We start from the raw sequence: 27,237 nt of genomic DNA on the forward strand, positions 1-27,237 counted from the left end.
GTTATCTATGGGATCGATTCACAGTCTGAAGACAACGTGGCTGACACCATCGGGACACCGGGGATGACCCAAATTCAGAGGCTTTCTCTACTGACTCAAGCTACTTGACCGTCTGACACATGGGTTAAAGTTCCTGCAGGTACAGGAAGGTTAATTGGGATGATACAGGAAAGTAAGAGAGGAAGGAGGAAAATGAAATTGTAGTAAAGTAGGGAGGACATTGAAAAATTAGGAGAGGAAATGGCAGGAGGACACAGAAGAGTAAGAGAAAGCATGAGAACACAGAAGATGTAGAAAAAGACCACCAAAAAAAAAGGAAAAAGAAAAACATAGTACAAACAGAAAAGGCAAAAAAATACACAGGGGAGTAAGAGGAAGCAGGAGACAAGGGAGAGGAAGTAAAAGAACTCCGGAGAAGAAGAGGCAGAAGAAGAACAGAGAACATGGGAGAGGAAGAGGAAGCAGGGGGACAAGGGAGAGGAAGCACAAGAACTCAGGAAAAGAAGAGGCAGAAGAACAGAGAACATGGAAGAGGAAGCTGGAGGACAAGGGAGAGAAAGAACAAGAACTCCAAAGAAGAAGAGGATAAAGGGAGAGGAAGTAAAAGAACTGCAGAGAAGAAGAGGCAGAAGAAGAACAGAGAACATGGGAGAGGAAGCGGAATCAGGTGGACAATGGAGAGGAAGTAAAAGAACTCTGGAGAAGAGGCAGTAGAAGAGTAGAGGATATGGGAGAGGAAGAGGAACAGGAGGACATGAGAGAGAAAAAAAGGAAAGAGGACACAGGAGAAGAATTAGAAGAACGCAGCAGAGGCAGAAGAAGAACATGAGACAGGAGGGGAAACAGGATAGGAAGTAGAACATGGTAGAGAAAGTAGAAGAATGCGGGATATGGAAAGAAAGCAGGAGGACATGGGAGAGAAAAGAAAGCGGAAGTACACAAGAAAGTAAGTAGAAGCACACAAGAGAGAAAGAGGAAGCAGGGAGGAAACAGGAGAGGAAGCAGAAAAACAAGATAGAGGTAGAAGCAGTAGAAGAACATGGGAAAGGAAGAAGAAGAAAACAGATGAAAAGGAAACAGGAGGAAGTAGAACTCAGTAAAGGAAGAAACAGAAAAAGGCACAGGAAAGTAAAAGGAAGCAGGAGGACGCAGGAATGACCGTAGAAGAACATGGTAGAGGAAGGGGCAGAAAGAGGAAGGAGAAGAACACAGGAGATAAAGAGGCAAAAGAAGGACATGCAAGTCAGGGAGGAGCAGAAGAAAGACACATGAGAAGAACCGAAAGGAGGAGAAGAGGAACGAGTAAGAGAAGGAAGGAGTAGGTAAAATATACTGGAAGACTAAAGAGAGCAATAGGGTCTTATCCGAGTATGAAATGAGAACGTATAAGCAAGTGTGCTCACCTGGTGGGGTTTGTGGACAAAACTGCTTTAAAGGCTTAAAAACTGTTGCTGTAGACCCACGGCTTGGAGAATCATCAGAAGTAGTAAATAAATGGGTTAATATCTGCACTGCCAGAGGAACAACGATGGACAGGAATCAAACATCCACGGGTGGCATTTTTTTTATTCTCAACACATTTCCAAGTAGCACACTTCTTCATCAGGATAGCCTTAAGTTTGTCCTGATGTAGAAGTGTGCTACTTCGAAACGTCCGCCACTCATGGATGTTTGATTCCTGTCCATCATTGTTCCTCTGGCAGTGCAGATATTAACCCATTTATTTCCTACCTCTGAAGAGAAGGCAGGAGGACACCAGAGAGGAAGCAGGACACTGGCAAGAAAGAGGACGAGTAAAATTAAGAGAGGAAAAGGAAAACAGGAGAAAGAAAGACATAGCAGAGGAAGAGACAGAGGGAGAATACAGGAGAGTCAGAGGAAGCAGGACAAAGGAAAGAAAGTACCAAAAATTGGTAAAGTAAAAAGAGAGGACACGGTAGAGGGAGAGAAAGAAGGATGACCAACAAGAATAAGGATGCAGCATAGAAATAGGCAGATGGAGGACAGGAGGGGCTAAGACAGTCGAAGGATACAGGAAAGTAAGAGGAAGCAGGATGGAAAAGCAAAGGGAATGAAGAATGCAGGAAAATAAGAAATAGGGGAGGAAGAAACAAAAGCAACATGAAGCAGGATGGAAAAGCAAAGGGAATGATGAAGGCAGGAAAGTAAGAAATAGGGGAGGAGGAAACAGAAAAGTAAGAGGAAGCAGGATGGAAAAGCAAAGCGAATGAAGAAGGCAGGAAAGTAAGAAATAGGGGAGGAGGAAACAGAAAAGTAAGAGGAAGCAGGATGGAAAAGCAAAGGGAATGAAGAAGGCAGGAAAATAAGAAATAGGGGAGGAAGAAACAAAAGTAACAGGAAGCAGGATGGAAAAGCAAAGGGAATGAAGAAGGCAGGAAAGTAAGAAATAGGGGAGGAGGAAACAGAAAAGTAAGAGGAAGCAGGAGGGAAAAGCAAAGCGAATGAAGAAGTCAGGAAAGTAAGAAATAGGGGAGGAGGAAACCGAAAAGTAACAGGAACAGGATGGAAAAGCAAAGGGAATGAAGAAGGCAGGAAAGTAAGGAATAGGGGAGGAGGAAACAAAAGTAAGAGGAAGCAGGAGGGAAAAGCTAAGGGAATGAAGAAGGCAGGAAAATAAGAAATAGGGGAGGAGGAAATAGAAAAGTAACAGGAAGCAGGATGGAAAAGGAAAGGGAATGAAGAAGGCAGGAAAATAAGAAATAGGGGAGGAGGAAATAGAAAAGTAACAGGAAGCAGAATGGAAAATCAAAGGGAATGAAGAAGGCAAGAAAAAAAGAAATAAGGGAGGAGGAAACAGAAAAGTAAAAGGAAGCAGGATGGAAAAGCAAAGAGATTGAAGAAGGCAGGAAAGTAAGAAATAGGGGAGGAGAAAACAGAAAAGTAAAAGTATAAGAGGAAGCGAACAAACAAATCAGTTAAAGAAAAAATCATTATTATTCCTATCACAGGCTATCTATAGGATCGACAGAATTCACAGCGGATCAGCAAAAAAAAGGGCTGACGTTCTCCGATGACCCAAATTTGAGGGCTTCCGTAGTAACTACTGTGGAGTTAGTCATGGAATTGTACGATTGTGTGACACCGAAACACGAGGATCAAAGTTATGGCGGGCTTTAATTGCCGCACAAATAAACATATGCAGCCCAGAGATGCAATTAACTTTTAGATCTCCACTCTCTGGTGCGCGCTCCCCCTGTCCTGTCTTGTTCAGAGTCGGGTGGAAAATTATGTTTATTCATTTCGGTAGCAGAAAAAAAAAAAAGATAAATACTAAAAAAAAGCTAAAAAAACAACAAAAAAACAGTCTGTGCTTGACAGGAGGGAGTTTAGTGAGAAAATGAGAGAATTCTACAGAATTTCAAATTATTAGCAATTAAGTCGCAGTTCTGAGCGAGCGACGATGAATCTGACATTTTCAAAGAGCATTTTATAGCGCAATTATTCCCTCCCTACCCCCCGAAAAAAAATAAAAATGATTGGATTAAAAATAGATCACAGGACGGGGTGGAAGGCAAAAATAGCGTGAGAAACAATGCTTCGCCGTGAGTCACCCGCGCCTGGTGCTAATAAGAAGCGGTGAAGAATCTAATCAGTTTAGGTGCAGAACGGGAGCATTATGTCTCTGCAGAGAAGACTCTCGCCATCTTATCTACATAATATGGAGATGAAATTACGAGGAAATTAGTAAACATATTTTTACTCCACAGACCAAAAATCGAGAACAAGTAACAGTAATGGGCAAATAAGCTCGTTGTTATGTGAGAGCAATCGGCTGATCACCCAGGATTATTCCTCTACTTTTACGCAGCAGCGGCCACTATAGGCGATATGTAGTATTACACCATGCCTATTCAGAAAGGCTGCTGGAGTCCTCCAGAACAGAATCTGCTCATAAATTGGGGTCCGAGAGGAGACCCCCTCCGTAAGCCTTTATACACATCAGCTAGCTCTCTCTCCTGACTCAGTGATACCTGGGAGACAGTCGGGGAAAAGCTTCATACACATCAGATAGCTCGGTGATGTCAGGGAGACAGTCGGGGAAGAGCTTCATACACATCATAGCTCGGTGATACCTGGGAGACAGTCAGGGAAAAGCTTCATACACATCAGATAGCTCGGTGATGCTTGGGAGACAGTCGGGGAAGAGCTTCATACACATCAGATAGATTGGTGATGCCTGGGAGACAGTCGGGGAAGAGCTTCATACACATCATAGCTCGGTGATACCTGGGAGACAGTCAGGGAAAAGCTTCATACACATCAGATAGCTCGGTGATGCTTGGGAGACAGTCGGGGAAGAGCTTCATACACATCAGATAGATCGGTGATACCTGGGAGACAGTCAGGGAAAAGCTTCATACACATCAGATAGCTCGGTGATACCTGGGAGACAGTCGGGGAAGAGCTTCATACACATCAGATAGATCGGTGATACCTGGGAGACAGTCAGGGAAAAGCTTCATACACATCAGATAGCTCGGTGATGCTTGGGAGACAGTCGGGGAAAAGCTTCATACACATCATAGCTCGGTGATGCCTGGGAGACAGTCAGGGAAAAGCTTCATACACATCAGATAGCTCGGTGATGCCTGGGAGACAGTCGGGGAAGAGCTTCATACACATCATAGCTCGGTGATACCTGGGAGACAGTCAGGGAAAAGCTTCATACACATCAGATAGCTCGGTGATGCCTGGGAGACAGTCGGGGAAGAGCTTCATACACATCATAGCTCGGTGATACCTGGGAGACAGTCAGGGAAAAGCTTCATACACATCAGATAGCTCGGTGATGCCTGGGAGACAGTCGGGGAAGAGCTTCATACACATCAGATAGCTCGGTGATGCCTGGGAGACAGTCGGGGAAGAGCTTCATACACATCAGATAGATCAGTGATGCCTGGGAGACAGTCGGGGAAAAGCTTCATACACATCAGATAGATCGGTGATGTCAGGGAGACAGTCGGGGAAAAGCTTCATACACATCAGATAGATTGGTGATGCCTGGGAGACAGTCGGGGAAAAGCTTCATACACATCAGATAGATCGGTGATGTCAGGGAGACAGTCGGGGAAAAGCTTCATACACATCAGATAGATTGGTGATGCCTGGGAGACAGTCGGGGAAAAGCTTCATACACATCAGATAGCTCGGTGAAGTCTGGGAGACAGTCAGGGAAAAGCTTCATACACATCAGATAGATCGGTGATGTCTGGGAGACAGTCAGGGAAAAGCTTCATACACATCAGATAGATCGGTGATGTCTGGGAGACAGTCAGGGAAAAGCTTCATACACCTCAGATAGATCAGTGATGTCTGGGAGACAGTCAGGGAAGAGCTTCATACACATCAGATAGATTGGTGATGCCTGGGAGACAGTCGGGGAAAAGCTTCATACATAAGATGATTTCATAGGTAATCACGGGCAACCCCTTTTCCCAACAAGGTGCCATTCGTTTCACATAACTATACAGGCTCTAATACATATCTTGTCTCTTCCACCTGATGAAAGCACTAAATGTATGGTATTAGGGGCCACATAAAATACTCATACTCCTTAATTTCCAAATTAGTTAGTCACAGGAGAAAAGATAGAGGGCAGAGGTTTGCACCCACCATCGTTGAGCTGATAGATGACCTTAGTTTCCGTAGGGTTCACATACATAGGTTCCTGCTCCAAGCCTGAAGGCTTGTACATGGGTTCAGGAACAGGGGGGTCCCACTCTGAAAAAAACAGACAGATTAACCAGTTCAAGACCAGGCCATTTATCCCATCTCCCCCCATTACTGACCAGGTACATTTTCATAAAAAAATTTCTTCACATATTTAAATAATTTTTGCATTACATTTCTTTACAAAAAAAAATCTGATTAATAAGGCATAGGCTGTGCAAAAGTAAGAACGACTGTCTCTTAAGAAAATTTCCTAATAGGTACGAGATTGCTAATGAGTTTATCCCTTGTGCTGCCGGGGGTGGACTGACAGCGGTGTAACCCACGCATTTCACTTGCACTATTAATCGGATTTTTGTAATATTGGATTCTGAAGGACACCCGCATCTATACTATCTCTTGAGGTTTCAGTGAAGGCCTCACCAATGTGCTCAATTTTTTTCTTGATGACCTGACACTCATATGGCCACCGCGGTAGATGGAAAAAGCTATTGGAGGATACACCATAGAGGTCTCGTGGCTCCCGAAGTCGCGCCACTTTCCTTCCTGAGTGGAATTCATAGACAATCTGGTTGGTCTTCTGGATGTAGGGGTATAAAGGTGAAGGACCTGTAAGAAAAGCTTCAATTAGCTCACAACGATCAACAAGACCAAGACTTCTAGACACAGCGCCCCTTTCTTCTGAACCTTAGTTGCAGAGTTTGGTAGAACGTATCTTCCATTTTTTCTATCCACAGTGCCCCTTTCTTCTGAACCTTAGTTGTAGAGTTCGGAAGAACTTATCTTCCACTTTCTTTGAAGTCTGTGATGCAGAATATTATGTCATGTGACCCATTTAGGCTCCTCTGAATCCTTACGATTCCTCAGGGGAGGGGCTTATTATGATAATCTAATTTGCAACCTCCCTGAGGAGTCGGTTTAGAAAATGAAGCTACAGCCTGTAAATGAAGAGGGCATTTCTAGGATCCAGTAAGACCTAAGGCGACCGGTTAGCTTTACTGGACCTATACTGGCAGCTTAGATAGTTGGATGGTTTTGCTTATGAAAATTTTCTGCTCCTCTCCATTACCATGTTTGTGGTGAAGAGGACCTCAATCCATCAATTCAAGTGGGTGAATGATGGAACTCTCACCAAAGCAAGCCAAAGGGCAACTCTACATACAATAGATCTTTCTGGGGTGACCTCTGGGACTCCGATCAGCCCTCTTTCTCAAACATTTGAGGACATCCAAGTGCCTGATGCTTGAATGGGACTTAGCTTCAGGACCGGAGACAGTGGCTCTTAACAGCAAGGTGCTGTGATAATGAAGGGGAAGCATCACGCTCAGGTGGTGGTCTCCTTATTACGCCTCATCTATAGGGATCCTAGGCTTGGAACTCCGGCGATCAAACATCAACGTTTTAACGAATGGAATACCCCTTTAAAGCAGGTAATGGCTCTATGCAAAGTGCTTCCATTGATTTCCCCTGCTGCTGACCCTTCTCCCGCCTTTTCCGCACCTCTGCTGGCTTCTCGCCTGTTCCGCAGCCCATCAATATGTCGACTTACTGTAAAAGACTGAAAGCTACTTTGCCGCCGAACATTTGCATTAACCCGTTTTCCATTTAGGAATGGCCGAGCATTACTGCGCGTCTCATTGAATTCTGAAGAGTCCGGACTCCGCAGTCATTAACGTGTCACTTTGTGATATTTCAAAGCTATGGGGAGGGGATTTTTTCTTTAGTAGCTGGAACAGGAAAACGACAAAACTCGCCGAGAAGCCGAATAATTTGTCTCTTGACACTTGAGGGGGTGAGCGCGCAAAGTGCGGCCACGAGGTGCATGGCGTCGCCCGCCGCGGCTATCATGAATTAGATATGCTGTCGTCCTTCTGCCTGGTGCTTGTAATTAAAGGGAATCAATTATTTAAAAAGAGGTTTCGATGTTTGTTGGCAATCAAACCAAATGGAGAGGGGTGGGCGGGATTTTGGTGTGTACGGTTTAAGGGTGTGTATACTTTTGCAAGAAATGAAGCCACCCTGCAAATAGATTTGATGAGAAATCTCCTATCGTTTTGTGCATGCAGCCCCTATGCAGACCCATGTGTCTCCATGGTTACAGATAATAAACTGATAGGTCACTCTCATCCACCCCTCTTTTACCGAGTGTAGGTTACCAAGAAGAGGAGGCAGAGAAAGTGGAGTGACGCAGGATTGTGGGATCGGACTACACATGGCAGGTCTGTAGTTCGTTACCATGGAGATACATAGGTCTGCGTACGAGCTGCGTTTACTCTTCCAACCATTTGTCAGTGTTGAGTCGAGGCAGCTAAAGAAAACAAAGCAATTTTGCACATGTTCTTTAATTCTTAAAAAAAAAAAAAAAATCTGACTACACAAGTTATTTGTAGTCTGTTGCTATGGAAACACATAGGTTTGCATAGGAGTGGTGTACACAATAGTATTTTCAGCCGAAACTCTCACAATGTTTTTCTTCATTCATGCCATTAATAGGGGTTTTCTCAAGTTTAAAAGTTATATCCTACCTGTGGGATATCCGCAGCAGCCCCTCACGATCTGGGGGGTGAAAACTCTGGAGACCTCCAGCTAAATTGGCAATCCCTTTAAGAGTGAATAGAGCGACAGCACGTAAAATCGACTGCTGCCCCATTCACAAAGGGCTCTTCAGAGTCCCCGTTCTTGTGATCGCTGGGGGCAACAGCAGTCAAGGTTATAGGGGATAACTTTAAAATGTAAAAATACCCTTTTAAAAGGGAAATTGGTCAGCAGGTTTTTCTATGTAATCCAGCATAATGTAGGGTAAGAGACCCTGATTCCAGCGATGTGTCACTTACTGCAGTTTTGATAGAATCCCTGTTTTCTCTGCTGTAGAGATAGCAGTGGTCAGAATGCTGAGCTCTGTATGACCCCGCCCCCATCACTGATTGGTGGTGTACACAAGAAGCTGCCAATCAGTGATGGGGGCGGTGTTACACATTAGCTGGACTCTCTACCTTTACACCTTGCTGCTTTCAGACTAAAAAGCCAAAACCTGTTTACATTTTAATATCTGAAAAATTGGGATTGGCTAGTTTGGAAAAGTTAAAAAGAGTGGCATCCCCTATTTAGAGACCTTATAGAACAAAGAGCAGCTACAAAGAGTTACCATGAGGGTCTCCTCTGTGTCCACGAAGTATATAGACAAGCAATGGAGTTCAATGGCAAAATTGTAATACTTCCTTTCCCCTGCGGAGGCACTGCAGGAAGAACAAACACTTGCTATAGTGCGATTCTCCTTATTTAAAGAGTCCCGCTGCTGGGAAACAACTGTTTTGGATACCGCACAAGACTTCTGCCTCCAGTTTGGGAGGTAAATGATTGCGAGAGTCTCAGGGCAGATTAGTAATTAGGTAAGAATGTGCGATAATGACTTCATGGTCTACTTGTTCTGTTGCAAGGGACACTCCAGTGATTTAGCAATGCAAACACTCGCACGTTTAGAGCGGCAAACACGACGCCGACCGCCCCCGGAGGATACCGTTACCAAACTGAACAGCAGTCAATTGTTCCAAGAAATGGAAGAAGGGTTCCTGTCATTCTGCTTTAACGTCTTAAAGGGGAAGTCCTCTCGAAAATCATCCTCTGCTTATTACTATAGCAGAGTAATTCACCCACAAAATAAAAACCAGTGCCGAGTCTTTGGCAGGGCATCGTATGTCCCCCCTCCTATAGTGCCAGGACACTTTTTGGGTAACTCCTGATCATTGATAATTATGGAATACCAAGGCCTGGATCGGAGTGATCTCAGATCTGGGCCTTTAAAAGCTGTGTATTTAATACCGCCATCGCGATTCATTACTATGCCGCATGAGGGCGCAGGATGAGAAGGGGTTAAAGAAAAAGTTGGACAGATCTTCTAAGGGATCTGAACGATATTATTCCCATGATCCTCGGCGACAGCTGGGGTGCGGTAGCTCGCCGGGCGCCCCCTTACATCTCCGCGATAATTTGCGCCCATTTTACGGCGGTAATCCGCAGCCGCGCGCCTCTGTACTAATAAGTAGAAGCCCCCGTCTAATTACCAGAACAGGCTTTTTAATTAAAGGCATTTTCATTTATTTTGTTTGGCTTTTTTTTTTTTTTTTAATTAGACGGGTTTTATATTCTGCTTTATATCCTACGGATTCAGACGCGGCGCGGATGGATGGAAATGGAGCGTGTCAGCATCTGTTTGCTCTGCTGTCTCCCTCTTCTCATAATTGTGATGTATTTACAGAAAACTTCCGCATGAAGAGCACCGGAATCATTTTTAAAGATCATTTTCCCCCCTATAAAAAAAGTGGAGAGAACATGAGTCCTTGAGTCGTCCTATTATGTGGAGTTATTCTGATGTTTATTCATCACATTCCCATCTATATCTATCCATCCAAGTCCTTAAAGGAATATGTCAGCAGGTTTTTGCTATGTAACCGGACAGCAGCATAATGTAGGGGCCGAGACCCTGATTCCAGCGATGTGTCACTTACTGGGCTGCTTGCTGTCATTCTGATAGAATCACAGATTTCTCTGCTGCAGATCTGGCAGATCTCCTAATGTTACGCTGTGTATAACTCCGCCAACACACAAAGCAGCCAATCAGTAGTGGGGGCGTGGCAGGACCAGGTGGCACAAGACAACTAGTCCAGTAGTGATAATCTCCTGATTTTATTGAAACAGCACACACGCAACCTAGTAAGTGACACATCGCTGGAATGAGGGCCTCTTCCCCTACACCATGCTGCTCTCAGATTACATAGCAAAAACCTGCTGACACATTCCCTTTAAGGCACCTTATTTTGTTAATTTTAATCAAAAATTTGATTTCAGATGTTTATGTGAACTATGTATCATATCCCAATTTTCCCACAGTTTGGAGTCGTTTTCTGCGAGTGGGGGAGAAGAAAGAAGGTCTGGACAAGCCCTTTAAAGAGGGTGTCTTTTAAGGGGGATCCTGCACTGCTGCTTTTCAGGTGTGTGGATACATGTAAATTAATCGGCATATTTAATATCTATCTATGCAACTAATCACTTATCAATACCTAATATCTATCATTTCCTCTAAGTATCGATCTATCTGTAACAGTTCAATTAATAGATACTCTTAATATATAATAGTTAGATGTAATATACAGATACAAACCAGAGAATAAAGCAGCACTCCGTATACACCAAGATCCACAATAACTAAGCTTATAAAAATGGCAAAAATAGTCCAATTCGGTGTGCCCACCAGCCACAACAAGGACCGAGAAAGTCATGCATAAAAAAAAAATGGTTAAGGTTCCAACAAAAGAAAGGACTCCTTGTTGTGGCTGGTGGGCACACATCGATTGGACAATCATCGATTGGACAATCTGTGCACAAAGGGTCAGTTTACATGGGAAGTCGGCAGCACCAATCAACCACCGACTGGTAAACTTATCCAGTTGTTTAATACAGGCAGACCAAAGTGAAAGATGCGCACTGAATGATCTGCAATAGATCACCAAGTCTGCGCAGGTTGCCATTGTTCTCGGCAATACAAGTCCAATTTACACAGTACAGTGTGCTGCCGGTGACGTATTTCTGTACAGCTTGTAGTTCTGGTGATACATTTCTGTACGGATGATAATTCTGTTGATGCATTTCTGTACTGATGGTGGTTATAGTAATGTGTTTTTGTACTGATGGTAGTTCTGTTGAAGCATTTCTGTACTGATGTTGTTATAGTACTGTATTTTTGTACTGCTGGCGGTTCTGTTGAAGCATTTCTGTACTGATGTTGTTATAGTACTGTATTTTTGTACTGATGGCGGTTCTGTTGAAGCATTTCTGTACTGAAGGTGGTTATAGTAATGTATTTTTGTACTGATGGCGGTTCTGTTGAAGCATTTCTGTACTGAAGGTGGTTATAGTAATGTATTTTTGTACTGATGGCGGTTCTGTTGAAGCATTTCTGTACTGATGGTGGTTATAGTAATATATTTTTGTACTGATGGTGGTTCTGTTAATGTATTTCTGTACTGTTGGTGGTTCTAATGATTCATTTCTGTATGGATGATGATTCTGGTAATGTATTTCTGTACTGATGGTGGTTATAGTACTGTATTTTTGTACTGATGGCGGTTCTGTTGAAGCATTTCTGTACTGATGGTGTTATAGTAATGTGTTTTTGTACTGATGGTAGTTCTGTTGAAGCATTTCTGTACTGATGGTGGTTATAGTAATGTATTTTTGTACTGATGGCGGTTCTGTTGATGTATTTCTGTACTGTTGGTGGTTCTGATGATTCATTTCTGTACGGATGGTGGTTACGGTATATTAATGTATATTTGTACTGATGGTGGTTCTGGTGATTCATTTCTGTACTGATAGTGGTTCTGGGGCTGTATTCATGTACTGATGGTGGCTGTAGTGCTGTGCTGCTGTGCACATCATCATCAAAAAGTTAATTTATGTCAGTTCGTCAACAAAAAAAGAGTCATTACAAAACAGAGCGATCTATTTCAAGTGTTTATTTATGTTAATGTTGAGGATTATGGTTTACAGTCAACCCCAAAATCATCAACATTAACATCTCCTGTCCATCTAGATTGTGACATCGACATAGGATGGGACCTTTGAGTGAACGACGCATTGCTTGCTCGCCTTAGTGGTTGGAAAACCCCTTTAAATTGCACTGAAAGACTCTTTTTGCAAACACCTTGGCAGTTTCCCTTTAAGGAGAGTTAAAAGTCCAGTTTGTTCTACCACTTCTAAGCCCGGAAACACCTAACTGTGGGCTGACGGGAAACTGCATTCACCAGGCTGCAGACATTTGCTCCTCGCAGTGAGGAAATCTCCAGCCCGTGGTGAGGAGTGTGCTGGGGTCAGTCAGCCCCTGGAAAGCCACCACATTTTTATCATTCTCCTCTACACAAACTGCTGCTTTACTAGATTTTACAAGCCGGGCTAGTGGGAACTATATAATCATATTGTATGCAGATGTGTAATACATTTGGGGGGTAATTATCTTTTTTTTTTTTTCACACGCCCACTAAATGCATAAAGAAAAAAAAAAAAAGTAATTACGGGAAAATCACAGTAATTTCCGTTCCCTTTGTGATAATCCATTTTAATTACTGTCGCATAATGTCCAATAGTTTGCTTGACGTGCACCTTGAAGACTCAGGAAACAGGTGTTTGCTCGCCCCGCGCCTCCGTAAATAATGTAGATGTGCGTTTAATCAGCCGAGGGGCTTTCACACCCGTCCGCCCTCACTAAATCTCGCATTCAAGTCGCGGGTTCAGCCGGAGCGCGCGGCTCGCTTAGATTCGTAGCTAATTGATAGTCCGTGAGGATATAATGTTATCACTGTCAGAGCTATTGAAATGCAACACCTACGCCGCCACGAATAAATCACCCGATCCTTTAACGTGGAGGCAAATGAGCAGTACATTACAGAGCCGAAAAGACCATTAATCACCACGCGCCAAACAATAAATAAGAACGGTGCGTCCATCAATCATCAGCCGGACGCTGCTCGCCTCCTATCACACAAAGCGAGCGGCAAAAGCAACAAAAACAACAATAATGACAGCTAAAAGGAAATGGCAGAGTGTAAAATAAAAATACAAAATGCCGGTCATAGTTCTGAAAATTAATACAACTTTTTTTTTCTACAATTTATAATTTATTCCGCCATGCAGTGCACAAGTCCAATAATGGAAGCTTTGGGGAGTCAAAGGGAGCAGCGGCACCTAAACCCTGCTAAAGGAAACACCAACGCACATGGTATGTGGGCGATGGAACCGCTGTTGGTCTAATAAGACGACCGATTCCCGATCCTCCACAACACACGTGCACACGAGGGATTGGCTGGGCGTGCGTCTGCTTCCAATGGGGAAAGTGGACTAAGCCGCTGTCACACACCTGTAACTGGAGGCTTTTCTGCTTGCCAAACAAGGAATCCTCCTCTCCTCCAGCCGCCGCCCTGACCCTCCTCTCCTCCAGCCGCCACCCCGGCTCTCCTCTCCTCCAGCCGCCACCCCGACCCGCCTCTCCTCCAGCCACCACCCTGACCCCCCTCTCCTCCAGCCGCCACCCCGACCCGCCTCTCCTCCAGCCACCACCCTGACCCCCCTCTCCTCCAGCCGCCACCCCGACCCGCCTCTCCTCCAGCCACCACCCCGACCCGCCTCTCCTCCAGACGCCACGACCCTACTCTGTTCCACTATTATCTGTCAGGGCCCATATACACATCAGACGGTTGGCCAATCCAAAGAAAGCAGAGTTAGGACAACATATCTAATGTGTATGGGGAACTACACGTTTCTGGTGACATAACCATGTGTTGTGAGAGAGAAGGCAAAGGATGTGGATGAACAGAAAAAGGGAAAGGGTTAATTAAAAGAATTGTCCAAGAGCAATTTTTTTTTTTTTTTTTACAAAATGTCTGGTAACCACACAGAATAACAAATAAAATGAATATCCACCTTAATCTCCCTGCAGATGCTTTCCTGGTTGCCCACCGGTCTCACCATGCGGCATGACAGGCTGCTAAGTCTATGTCGTCTCTGTGAATCAAACCCCACTGAGCATGTGCGACCACCACTCTAACTCCTATAGGTTGATAAGTGGTCGCACATGCTCAGTAATGCTTCATTCATACAGACATCATTTGGGGTCTCAACATGTCCAACTACTGATTTACACTACGGAAAAGAAGGCTCCTTTTTAATGTCTGCATCCCAAAACTCCAATTGGCTTGGCAGCAGCTTCCTGGCGCTGAGTGCTAGCATGCAGATATAGGTGAGCTCACTGAAAGCCACAAAAGAAGTAAACGGGAAATGTCAAAAAGCATCGATTGGTGGAAGTCTGTCTGCTAGGACCCCAAACAATCTTGGACCTCTAGGATCTCCCTTTTCTTTTACTACCATATTGAAAAGCTTTCCTTTTTTCTGATCGTATCTTCGTGGTGAAGTGACGTTCCCTACTTGTACATGTTGCTAACTTTAGTGCCTTTCCAGCAGTTTTGTGCTTTCGAACTTTCCGGAGAAAATCTCTTTATAAAGTCAAACCCACCGGGTCACAAGATGGATAATTGACCATGTGGCTGTTAGGGGTTTGATCAGACAATAAAATACATAAAAAGCCGAACGAACCTTTAAGCGCGGAGGTCTGAAGCCTCCACGTGGGGGGTTTTGTTCTAGTTCAAAATATGGAGGGAAGACGTAGCTTACAGTCATTATATGTTGGCTACAAAGCGTGGCGTGATCTAAAGCGGCGAGGAGGAACCGCTGTTATACAGGACGTCCCCGCGGAGATGTGATTACTGGAATATATCACTGACATAAAGAGTCACCATCGGCTGGGAACCTCCCCGCAGGAATCACACAAAAACATCCAAATGGCTCCGTACAATCAAGGATAAAAAGAACCAACTCCTGGAGAACGGACTTTTACTAAAACGCATTATAGCAGGAGGCGGTATTATCCGGCTCAGGCCTACAGTCTTTTTGGAGAACTCACAGCTTAGCTGGTTTGAGGTATGTATTGTGCCTTCTAGGTGTTTTTTTTGTACATTTTTTATTTTTAGGCTTATAGAAAGTAAAAAAAAATGTAGATAATTTTTCTCTAAATCACACGATGTTACCCCAGTGCTGTACTTTAAATAAAACTTATCATTATTTCTTAATTTTTAATCGGATTTTTTTGTGACTTGTTTCACTTGCCAAAAATATAATTAATATATATAATTAATATAATTATATATATACAGTATATATTTTAACCTGGTGTAAATGCCGCTGTTCTCCTGAATCCAGTGTGATTTTAGTTTTGTTCCTGGGACTCTCCGTTCCCAAGATATTGGTCCTTTCTTTCCTATGTAAAAGTCTTGTCTGTTTCGCCAACCTGGAGTGGTCCTCAAGAAGATGCCCATAGAGACAAGTTGATTACCAAACCCACTTGGCTAAAAAAGCCTGGACCTATATGCTGGGAAGACAAGGCCATATCTCAGGATTGGAGAGGAGCAGGAACAAAATAAAAAACATTGACAGTCAGAAGAACAGCGGCTTTTACACCAGGTACATTTTTAAAAAAATATTTATGGCAAGTGACAGGTCCCCTTTATACAGTAAAAAAATATCATACGGGGCAGTATTATAGTAGCTATATTCTTGTACATAGGGGCAGTATTATAGTAGTTATATTTTTGTACATAGGGGCAGTAGTATAGTAGTTATATTCTTGTACATAGGGCAGTATTATAGTAGTTATATTCTTGTACATAGGAGCAGTATTATAGTAGTTATATTCTTGTACATAGGGGCAGTATTATAGTAGTTATATTTTTGTACATAGGGGCAGTATTATAGTAGTTGTATTCTTGTACATAGGAGCAGTATTATAGTAGTTATATTCTTGTACATAGGGGCAGTATTATAGTAGTTATATTCTTGTACATAGGGGCAGGATTATAGTAGTTATATTCTTGTACATAGGGGCAGTAGTATAGTAGTTATATTCTTGTACATAGGAGCAGTATTATAGTAGTTATATTCTTGTACATAGGAGCAGTATTATAGTAGTTATATTCTTGTACATAGGGGGCAGTATTATAATAGATACAGTGCCTACAAGTAGTATTCAACCCCCTGCAGATTTAGCAGGTTTACACATTTGGCATTAACTTGGCATTGTGACATTTGGACTGTAGATCAGCCTGGAAGTGTGAAATGCACTGCAGCAAAAAAGAATGTTATTTCTTTGTTTATTTTTTTTTTTAAATTGTGAAAAGTTTTTTCAGAGGGTCATTTATTATTCAACCCCTCAACCCACCAGAATTCTGTTTGGTTCCCCTAAAGTATTAAGAAGTAGTTCAGGCACAAAGAACAATGAGCTTCACATGTTTGGATTAATTATCTCTTTTTCCAGCCTTTTCTGACTATTTAAGACCCTCCCCAAACTTGTGAACAGCACTCATACATGGTCAACATGGGAAAGACAAAGGTGCATTCCAAGGCCATCAGAGACAAGATCGTGGAGGGTCACAAGGCTGGCAAGGGGTACAAAACCCTTTCCATGGAGTTGGGCCTACCTGGCTCCACTGTTGGGAGCATCATCCGGAAGTGGAAGGCTAATGGAACTACTGTTAGCCTTCCACAGCCTGGACAGCCTTTGAAAGTTTCCTCCCGTGCCGAGGCCAGGCTTGTCCGAAGAGTCAAGGCTAACCCAAGGACAACAAGGAAGGAGCTCCGGGAAGATCTCATGGCAGTGGGGACATTGGTTTCAGTCAATACCATAAGTAACGGACTCCACCGCAATGGTCTCTGTTCCAGACGAGCCCGTAAGGTACCTTTACTTTCAAAGCGTCATGTCAAGGCTCGTCTACAGTTTGCTCATGATCACTTGGAAGACTCTGAGACTGACTGGTTCAAGGTTCTCTGGTCTGATGAGACCAAGATCGAGATCTTTGGTGCCAACCACACACGTGACGTTTGGAGACTGGATGGCACTGCATACGACCCCAAGAATAACATCCCTACAGTCAAGCATGGTGGTGGCAGCATCATGCTGTGGGGCTGTTTCTCAGCCAAGGGGCCTGGCCATCTGGTCCGCATCCATGGGAAGATGGATAGCACGGCCTACCTGGAGATTTTGGCCAAGAACCTCCGCTCCTCCATCAAGGATCTTAAGATGGGTCGTCATTTCATCTTCCAACAAGACAACGACCCAAAGCACACAGCCAAGAAAACCAAGGCCTGGTTCAAGAGGCAAAAAATCAAGGTGTTGCAGTGGCCTAGTCAGTCTCCTGACCTTAACCCAATTGAAAACTTGTGGAAGGAGCTCAAGATTAAAGTCCACATGAGACACCCAAAGAACCTAGATAACTTGGAGAAGATCTGCATGGAGGAGTGGGCCAAGATAACTCCAGAGACCTGTGCCGGCCTGATCAGGTCTTAGAAAAGACAATTATTAGCTGTAATTGCAAACAAAGGTTATTCCTCAAAATATTAAACCTAGGGGTTGAATAATAATTGACCCACACTTTTATGTTTAAAATTTATAAAAATTTAACTGAGCAACAAAACTTTTTGGTTTGTAAGATTTATGCATCTGTTAATAAATCCTGCTTTTGTTTGAAGTTTGAAGGCTCTAACTTATATGCATCTTATTAAACCTGCTAAATCTGCAGGGGGCTGAATACTACTTGTAGGCATTGTATATTCAGTCCACGTATTATAATTGCTGTTACACCACCCCTATAACGCTGGCAGATTCCAGGTGTGGAGGACAAAATATAGATGTCCCTGGCAGGCATGTAACAGTGTGCGCTACATTGGTGAATATTATGTTCGTCGCTGATGTTGGAGCAGGTCAGGGCCGTGGTTTTCAGCACTGAAGAATGAAGAACACTTAGATTTGCACACAGAGGATGCAGTTTCTCTGGAGGGAGCACATCAGGACGGAGGAGAGAAGCAGTGCGGGAAGGGGTAAAATATGCATAATATTTGTTAACTATTAACACTACTAACAGGCTGGTCCACCACCGCTATATCTGGCCAGAAGACCACCGAATTACATTAAAGGGGCTGATTGTTTGTTTGCAGGTTCTCGCGGCCACCAGTACCAGAGCCCCTTGAGATAACGGCCCCTCCGCTCCACCATAATCTCCCAATTTACAAAATCATACCTGAGTAAAAATCATAGGGGTGGTTGTCTTCCGAAACATAGGGGTCTTCATCCTGTAGAAAAAGGCAAAACGTATATAATGAGACAACCGTGAGACTACTTAAAGGAACAGTAAACAAGGGAGGGGCTTAGTTAAGTGGGTGTGGCTTAGTGTCCAGCCCCCTTGTCTACAGACCGTTCCGCGGGGGAGGGCTCTGCCTTACACATACAGACTGGTCTGATCAGGGGTTTATGAGAAATGATATATGGATGTTTTGGAAAATATTCTTATAACTTGTATTCTATTAATTGAAACGCCTTTGTGTTTGTGTGCAGGAGAGTCCAGTGGGCGGTCCTAACTCAGTGACTGACCTCTATCTCGGCATGCACAGTTATACCAGGAATTTACAAAAATGAATTTAGAAACTTACCATTGAACTCAATAGTAAATCTGTATTCAGCGAGACCCTGAGCGCCCCCTAGTGGCGACTTCCGACAACAAGAACTTTTTAGTTTGGTATGTGACCACTGCAGCCAATCACTGTCCGAAGCAATGACAAAGTGATTGGCTTCTGAAGTCACATGTCCGTCTGAACAGAGAAGGTAGTACAGAGCCAGTCTCTGCACATCCTGTTGGTCCTATGTTGCGTGACACGGGGGTCTTCACTGGCCTAATGACAGAGGGGCTTTTGCTGCAAATATTACACATTTTTCCATAGATTTTATTTACCCACAGAAGGCGCCATTAAAATAACACAACCGGGGAGCCAATACGGCACATTTTTGAGTCCTGTGTAGACTAATGGGACGATTACCATTGACCTTTTGCCCATTTCCAAGATAGCGGCCGCTTATTTTTAAGGAGTGTGTATCCGGGTTTTGTGGCTTCGCCATTCGATATCCGCTGTGTTGTACAACACAGCCATTAGGACCACATTGTGGTTTTCGGTGGAGGTTACCCACAGTTCAGTGACTCTTCATTCACCCACGCTCTATTGTGCCGCGCGGGAACCTGTAACAGACACCACTGTGTGCGGTCCAAGCGATGGGTTTCCGTCAAACAAAGATGGGAGGAATTATCAGCAAGGCTTCCTCTTGTGTGACATTTGATGGTCTGGAATTTCCAATAATTCAGAATAAAAGCAATCCTCCAAGTCTAGTCTGAATGAACCCTTACTAGCACATACCGATTCTGAATCGCTGCTGCTAGTCTGCTCGGACGCAAAGTCCTGGATCTCGGTGTCGTCAGACATGACGCATCAGCGTGTGGTGCGAGGGCAGACGTTCTCCGGATCTAGACAAAGACAGGAGTTGCAGAATTATAGGCACCGCAACTGCACAGAAATTAGTTATATCAAGTCACGCCTGGTTTTCCCACCTATGAATTTGCAACTAAGGTCCGTCAGGTGCTGGACCGTTCTGGAGTCACTGATAAGAAACCTTAGAGGGCTGCTCTTTTGAAGCTTGCTGACACTTAGGGGATTTGCAAACTTGTCCGTGAGGTCTCCTCTTTTACCAGGAACCTTCGGAATGCTGCAGAGGATTTGGTAAGTAGGAGTAATGCTCGGTAGCATTCTCCCAGGGCAAGATTTCCAAGGAAATGGCAAAGTGGCAACCAAAAACCGGAGATCTAACAGGAAGCCAGCGTCGATGACGCGGGAGCTAACAGGAAGCCAGCATGGATAAAGCGGGAGCTAACAGGACGCCAGCGTGGATCGCGGAAGCTAACAGGAAGCCAGCGTGGATCGCGGAAGCTAACAGGAAGCCAGCGTGGATCGCGGGAGCTAACAGGAAGCCAGCGTGGATAACGTGGGCGCTAACAGGAAGCCAGCGTGGATCGCGGGAGCTAACAGGAAGCCAGCGTGGATCGCGGGAGCTAACAGGAAGCCAGCGTGGATCGCGGGAGCTAACAGGAAGCCAGCGTGGATCGCGGGAGCTAACAGGAAGCCAGCGTGGATCGCGGGAGCTAACAGGAAGCCAGCGTGGATCGCGGGAGCTAACAGGAAGCCAGCGTGGATCGCGGGAGCTAACAGGAAGCCAGCGTGGATCGCGGGAGCTAACAGGAAGCCAGCGTGGATCGCGGGAGCTAACAGGAAGCCAGCGTGGATCGCGGGAGCCAACAGGAAGCCAGCGTGGATCGCAGGAGCTAACAGGAAGCCAGCGTGGATCGCAGGAGCTAACAGGAAGCCAGCGTGGATCGCTGGAGCTAACAGGAAGCCAGCGTGGATCGCGGGAGCTAACAGGAAGCCAGCGTGGATCGCCGGGAGCTAACAGGAAGCCAGCGTGGATCGCCGGGAGCTAACAGGAAGCCAGCGTGGATCGCGGGAGCCAACAGGAAGCCAGCGTGGATCGCGGGAGCCAACAGGAAGCCAGCGTGGATCGTGGGAACTAACAGGGAGCCAGTGTGGATCGTGGGAGCTAACAGGAAGCCAGCGTGGATAACGCGAGGGCCAACAGGAAGCCAGCGTGGATAACGCGAGGGGCTAACAGGAAGCTAGCGTGGATACCGCGGCAGCTAACAGGAAGCCAGCGTGGACCGCTGGAGCTAACAGGAAGCAAGCATGGATCGCGGGAGCTAACAGGAAGCCAGCGTGGATCGCGGGAGCTAACACGAAGCCAGCGTGGAACCCGAGAGCTCACAGGACGCCAGCGTAGATTACGTAGGAGCTAACAGGAAGCCAGCGTGGAGCCCGAGAGCTAACAGGAAGCCAGCGTGGAGCCCGAGAGCTAACAAGAGGCCAGCATGGATCCCGAGAGCTAACAGGAAGCCAGCGTGGAGCCCGGGAGCTAACAGGAAGCCAGGGTGGAATGTGGGAGCTAACAGGAGGCCAGCGTGGAGCCCGAGAGCTAACAGGAAGCCAGCGTGGAGCCCGAGAGCTAACAGGAAGCCAGCGTGGAGCCCGAGAGCTAACAGGAAGCCAGCGTGGAGCCCGAGAGCTAACAGGAAGCCAGCGTGGAGCCCGAGAGCTAACAGGAAGCCAGCGTGGAGCCCGAGAGCTAACAGGAAGCCAGCGTGGAGCCCGAGAGCTAACAGGAAGCCAGCGTGGAGCCCGAAAGCTAACAGGAAGGCAGCGTGGAACCCGAGAGCTAACAGGAAGCCAGCGAGGAGCCCGAGAGCTAACAGGAAGCCAGCGTGGAGCCCGAGAGCTAACAGGAAGCCAGCGTGGAGCCTGAGAGCTAACAGGAAGCCAGCGTGGAGCCCGAGAGCTAACAGGAAGCCAGCGTGGAGCCCAAGAGCTAACAGGAAGCCAGTGTGGAGCCCGAGAGCTAACAGGAAGCCAGCGTTGTTGTGACTGTAGCTCTCGATGTCAGGGCTCTTTCAGACGACCTCGATCTTCAGTCTAATCTCGGATCGCAATGCACGGACTGACCGTGTGTCTTCTGACACGAGTGTCACAGCTTCATATATTTCGATAAGGCTGGCACGCTTGGTTCAGGAGACGCACGGCCAGTTCGTGCATTGTGATCCGAGATTGGATCGATGATTGCGGTTGTCTGAAAGAGCCCTAACGTCCAGAGCTGCTGGCTCCCTGTTAGCGCTCAGGACCTCCTGTGTCTTTTCCTGCCTCCTTGCTGGTTCATTGGAAAACATGAATGGGACAAATGTGGTACTGGGCACATCCGGGAGGCTCCCAGAAAAAGGAGAGACTTCCAGGATAAATGAAAATACCTACTTTGTGCTGCTGAGACCAGGACTGAAGCAAAAACTCCTGCTAAAGTAAGAAGCTTCAAAAGCCGGGTTCAGACGGAGAGGATTTGCTGCGGGAGCGACTGATACCGATCTCATCTATGAATGTAATGTCATTGTGCTGGAGATAGGATCAGGATTCAGGTGTTGTGAAGTGGCTGATAACAGGGAACAACAGATTGTGTCATCAGAGGCTTGATAATCCCTTACCTGTGTCGCTGTAACTATCGGAGCGAGAGATCTTCACCGGATTACCTGCCCACACCCTGATATCTCGTAAACCTGTGGAGGGGATTACCGGGATCATAGTGTTTCCTGCTCTGAGGTACTTCGCGGTAACCAGGCAATTACACTAATTACTGGATGTACAGACTGCACACAAACAAGTGACAGACAACCGTGACACGTGCTCCGGGCAACACGGCACATTGGGTTCCCCCTCCCTAGACGAGCTGGGCCTCTACTTATCTCCTCCGAGAATGAAAAATTTGTGGTTGTCCAATTCCTCTGCTGTAGGAGGGAGAGTTGGGGGGCCCTGTACACACTAGTATGTCTGGTTGTGAGTGGGGGTCCAAACATCAGTCACTCCCAACAAACTGCAGTCTTTTCAGGTAGAGCGCTGTTTACAGAGCTGGAACAGCACGGCTCCATACACCATGTAGTCGCCAATCTTGGGTATTGTACTTAAATAGGCACCGAGCTGCAGTACCAAAGAACAGCCACTAGACACTGGTATGTCTGGTCACTGATAGGTCATCAATGACTGATGTCTTTGGGGGGTAAACATCAGTCACCCCCAACAAACTGCAGTTTTTTCAGGTAGAGCACCATTTACAGAGCTGGAACAGCACGGCTCCATACACCATGTAGTGGCCATTCTTGGGTACTGTACTTAAATAGGCACCGAGTTGCAGTACCAAGGAACAGTCACTATACACTGTTTTGGCTTCTTTCACTGCCGGGGGAAGGGCGAAGAGTTGATCACTGGAGGTGCGATATCGCTGGAACACAACTGTTGAAGCATTTTTAAAAAGGAAGGGATAAAGGTGGGGAGTAGTGATGAGTGAGTATGCTTGCTACTCGAGTATTCCGGGCATGCTCGGGTGGTCTCCCGAGTATTTTGGTGTGCTCGAAGATTATGCTAGAGTCGTCGCAGCTGTATGATTTGTGGCTGCTAGACAGCCTGAATACGTGCCTGTTTGTTAGGGAGTCCCCACATGTATTCAGGCTGTCTAGCAGCTGCAAATCATGCAGCTGCAGCGGATCAAACATAACCTCCGAGCATGCCCAAAATACTCGGAGACCACCCGAGCATGTTCGGAAAACTCGAGTAACAAGCATACTCGCTCATCACTAATGGGGAGGATAAGCCTGACCCAAGAAGTCAGAGCCACAGTGGTGGTCACCACACTGCCCCCCGGTAGGTGAACATGTACTGTACATAGATCGGTATATACAGTGAGGGGTATATATCACCACCACTGAGGGAGCCTTTTCGAGGACTCTCTAAGTTCTGCCCCAATAATCTTCTGTACAATCCTTCTATTTGTCCACAGGCTTTACCATGTAACCGCAGCCATGTCCTCCTATTCACAGCCGGCCGTGTAGGAATGTCACTTCTGGTCCGGCCAAGCAGAACGACACAGATCATTGACCGCATGGCCACGTGTGTAAATATAGCGGGGGAGGGGGAGAGTCCTCATCGGTCCCAGGACTGATCATGATAGATGTTGCCTTTAATAAAGGTGGAGGACATTTGGGGGAGCTCCCCGAGTTTACATTGGAGCTGATACCAGCTGATCAGTGGAGGTCAGGGGCGTCGGACCCTCCTCAATCTGACTGATTACCTGCTCAATGGATGTGGTCGTCTATATTTAAGTAACAGACGACCACTTTTAGGTCTGGACTAGGGTCTATGTGCAGGAGAAGTGGCTGGGGTCTGTATTAATTTAGGGGTCTTGTCTGGAATCTGTGTTTTAGAGGGTATATACATAAGGGGTCTGGTCTAGGGTTTGTTTTCGCTAGTGGGTCTGCATTTTAGAAGGCCTGCACTTAGGTGGTCTGTTCTTATGGGGTCTGTATTTTAGAGGGGCCTAAATTTAGGGGGTGCGGGGTTCTGCGTTTATTTAGAGGGTTTGGTCTAGGGTCGTAGGAGTGTGGCCTGGGGATCTGTACTTAGGAGGTCTAGTCTGGGGTTATGCATTTATTTAAAGGGTATGGTCTTGGGTCTGAACTTATTTAAAGGTGTGGTCTATTTATGGGACCTGGAATGGGGTCTGTATTAGTTTAGGGGACTGGTCTGGGGTCTGATGAGTTTAGAGGTCTGGATTAGTTTAGGGGATCTGTTCTGGGGTCTGTATTTTAGAAGGTATGTACATAGGGGGGTCTGGTCTAAAGACAGTTTTTGTTAGGGGATCTGTAGTTAGGGGTTGTCGGGTCCTGCGTTTATTTTGAGGGCCTGTCTGGGGTCTTAGGGGTGTGGCCTGGGGATCTGTACTTAGGGGTCTAGTCAGGGGTTATGCATTTAAAGGGTACGGTCTTGGGTCTGAACTTATTTCCAGGTGTAGACTATTCACAAGATCTGGGATGGGGGTCTGTATTTACTTAGGTGGTGCACTTATTTAGGGGTGCGGTCTGGGGTCTGTATTTATTCTGTCATCAGGTTGGGAGGGCTGGGATTGTTTGAATGTATTTATAGATGGGATTTTATTTAGGGGGTCTGCGTTTTAATGGATCTGGTCTGCACCCAGCATTTTAGAGGGTCTGTATTTAAGGGGAGGGGTGATCTGGTGGGGTTCTGCATTTATTCAGAGGGGTGGTCTATTTACAGAATCTGGAATGGGGTCTACATATAGTTAGGGGTCTGTTGTTTTTAAAGGTCTGGTATGGGGTCTGTACTTTTCTGGGGTCTCCATTGGGGTGCCAAGGAGAATGTGTATTTATTTGGGGTCTTATCTGGGGGGGTCTGTATATTTTGGGGTCCGATGAGGGGGGGTGTCTTCTGTAGTATCTAAGATAAATATGTGTGTTCTATAGAAACTGAGGGGGCATACAGCCCATATACATGGCATTTTGGGGGGCACATGGTGACTTCCATCCACCTCTCCTTTACCCCACACCAGTATCTGCCCCTTTATCAATTTCCCTCACATTTATGCCCCATTTATACCCCAGGCTCTCACCTTCTCCCCTCCGGGCTTTCCTGTGCATCCTCTCTCGGCTCCACAATCCTAGAAAGCGCAGCTCATCCTCCTCCTCCTCCTCCTCCCCCAGGGCCATGTGCCAGCTCCGGGGAGTCTGTGTACACTTGTCTCCATAACTACCAACCACCTGCTCTGCTGTGTTCCAAGCCTCGATCAAAAGTCACACTGTGATTGGTTAAGAGAGTATTACCACGCCCACCGACCTTCGTGCACAGTGATGGAGCTATGGTGTGGTCTGGGGAGCAGCTGCTCATAGCAACCAATAAGGTCGCTGCTTTTATTTCTCGAATAGCCAATGAAAACACAGCGCGGGAATGAGCTTGGTTGCTAGGGGCAACTCCTCAACCTTTTTCACTCTCTCCAGTTTTGGGCCAAAATGGAGTTTTATGGAGACCCTGACAATATGTGCTGACAGAAAAACTTGTCATTAAACATAAAAATGAGATAAATTACACGTTAAACAGAAGCACGAGGGAGTAAAATGCACCAAACATTACCCCATTCCCACCACGGCCATTTTTCTTTATTTTGTTTTTATATATATTTAAAAATAATAATAATAATTTCCCCTCCCTTTCTTCCAAGAACAGTAACTTTTCAAATTTTTCTGTTTTTTTTTTTTTTTTTTTTTTTGCTGGACCAGTAGTACTGTTCATGCCTCCGTCCATTTCTAGTTGGAAATGGGAAAAAAAAATCTTAAGTGAGGTGAAAAAATGCGATTCGGCCATATCTGTAGGTTTTTATCTTTACAGCATTCATTGTGAGGTAAAAATGACCCGATAACAAGATTCTTCACGTCCGTACGATTACGGCGATACCAAACATACGTATTTTTTATATATTTTAATAGTTAAAAACTTTGCAAAAATAAAATTTGGCTTGTGGCGCCATTTTTTTGAGACTTTTTTGTATTTTTCTGTTGACGGATTGTATTTTGCGTGGAGAGATGTAGCTTTCATTAATATCATTTTCGGGGTGTATCCATTGTTACATGCGCTCATTACGTCCCCCTTGTGACGCGATTGTGGAGAAACGATGGGTTATCATGGCAGCCGCGAGCTGTTTGAAGACCCCTGTGGCTGCCATGGCGGTCCTCCCTGCCGTGAATTGGGAAGATCAGCCTGTAGTCAGGCTTCATAGAGGAACGTGATTATCTCAATATACAAGGACTGCAGTATATACCACAAACGGTCAAATGATCGCATGTTCAAGTCCCCTAAGGGGACTACAAACAATGTCAAACTAATTATATAAAAAAAAATTATCACCCCCTTTTGCCATAAAAAAATTAAAATACATATTGTGTATCGCTATATCCCTAAAAGTCCGATCTATCATGGTACAGCACGGTAAATGGGACGGAAAAAAAATTGCTTTAAAAAGCGATCAAAGCACCGTTTGTACCCCAAAATGTTATCAAGAAAAACATCAGCTTGCAACGCAAAAAACAAGCCCCCAACAAAACTGCATTGGAGGAAAACTAAAAATGCTACGGATCCCGTAAAGTGGCAACACAATTTTATTTTTTACCAACTTCAGAATTTTTTAAGCCACTAATACTGTATACACTGCTCAAAAAAATAAAGGGAACACTAAAATCCACATCCTAGATATCTCTCAATTAAATATTCAAGTTGCAAATTTTTATTCATTGCATAATGGAATGTGCTCAGAACAATAAAACATAACAATTATCAAAGTAAATCAAAATGAATATCCCATGGAGGTCTGGATTTGGAATGATACTCAAAATCAAAGTGGAAAATCAAATTACAGGCTGATCCAACTTCAGTGGAAATGCCTCATGACAAGGAAATGATGCTCAGTAGTGTGTGTGGCCTCCACGTGCCTGTATGACCTCCCTACTGTACAACGCCTGGGCATGCTCCCTGATGAGGCGGCGGATGGTCTCCTGGGGGATCTCCTCCCAGACCTGGACTAAACCATCCGCCAACTCCTGGACAGTCTGTGGTGCAATGTGACGTTTGTGGATGGTGCGAGAC

At 45.4% G+C, this 27,237-nt stretch overlaps 1 protein-coding gene across 4 annotated transcripts in view; it reads right to left on the bottom strand.

Annotated features, from left to right (window-relative positions):
* AGBL3 (AGBL carboxypeptidase 3) overlaps nt 1–25,352 on the bottom strand; it is a 74,750-nt gene extending 49,398 nt beyond the window's left edge. The window contains exons 1-6 of one of the 4 annotated variants that reach the window (XM_077266793.1): nt 25,214–25,331; nt 22,242–22,313; nt 19,531–19,637; nt 18,366–18,417; nt 6,115–6,300; nt 5,635–5,742 (exon numbers count right to left, since the gene is read on the bottom strand). In XM_077266793.1, coding sequence (XP_077122908.1) covers nt 5,635–5,742; nt 6,115–6,300; nt 18,366–18,417; nt 19,531–19,596 — 412 coding nt within the window. In that variant the 5' untranslated portion in view covers nt 19,597–19,637; nt 22,242–22,313; nt 25,214–25,331. Of the gene's footprint in view, nt 1–1,403; nt 1,577–1,731; nt 1,775–5,634; nt 5,743–6,114; nt 6,301–18,365; nt 18,418–19,530; nt 19,638–22,241; nt 22,314–25,213 lie in introns of those variants that run through there. The other 3 variants (XR_013215949.1, XM_077266794.1, XM_077266795.1) reach the window with 3 other exon arrangements.
* Nucleotides 25,353–27,237: the final 1,885 nt, after the last annotated feature.

Source organism: Ranitomeya variabilis, chromosome 5 (genome assembly GCF_051348905.1).
Source record: "Ranitomeya variabilis isolate aRanVar5 chromosome 5, aRanVar5.hap1, whole genome shotgun sequence".
Lineage (NCBI taxonomy): Eukaryota > Metazoa > Chordata > Amphibia > Anura > Dendrobatidae > Ranitomeya > Ranitomeya variabilis.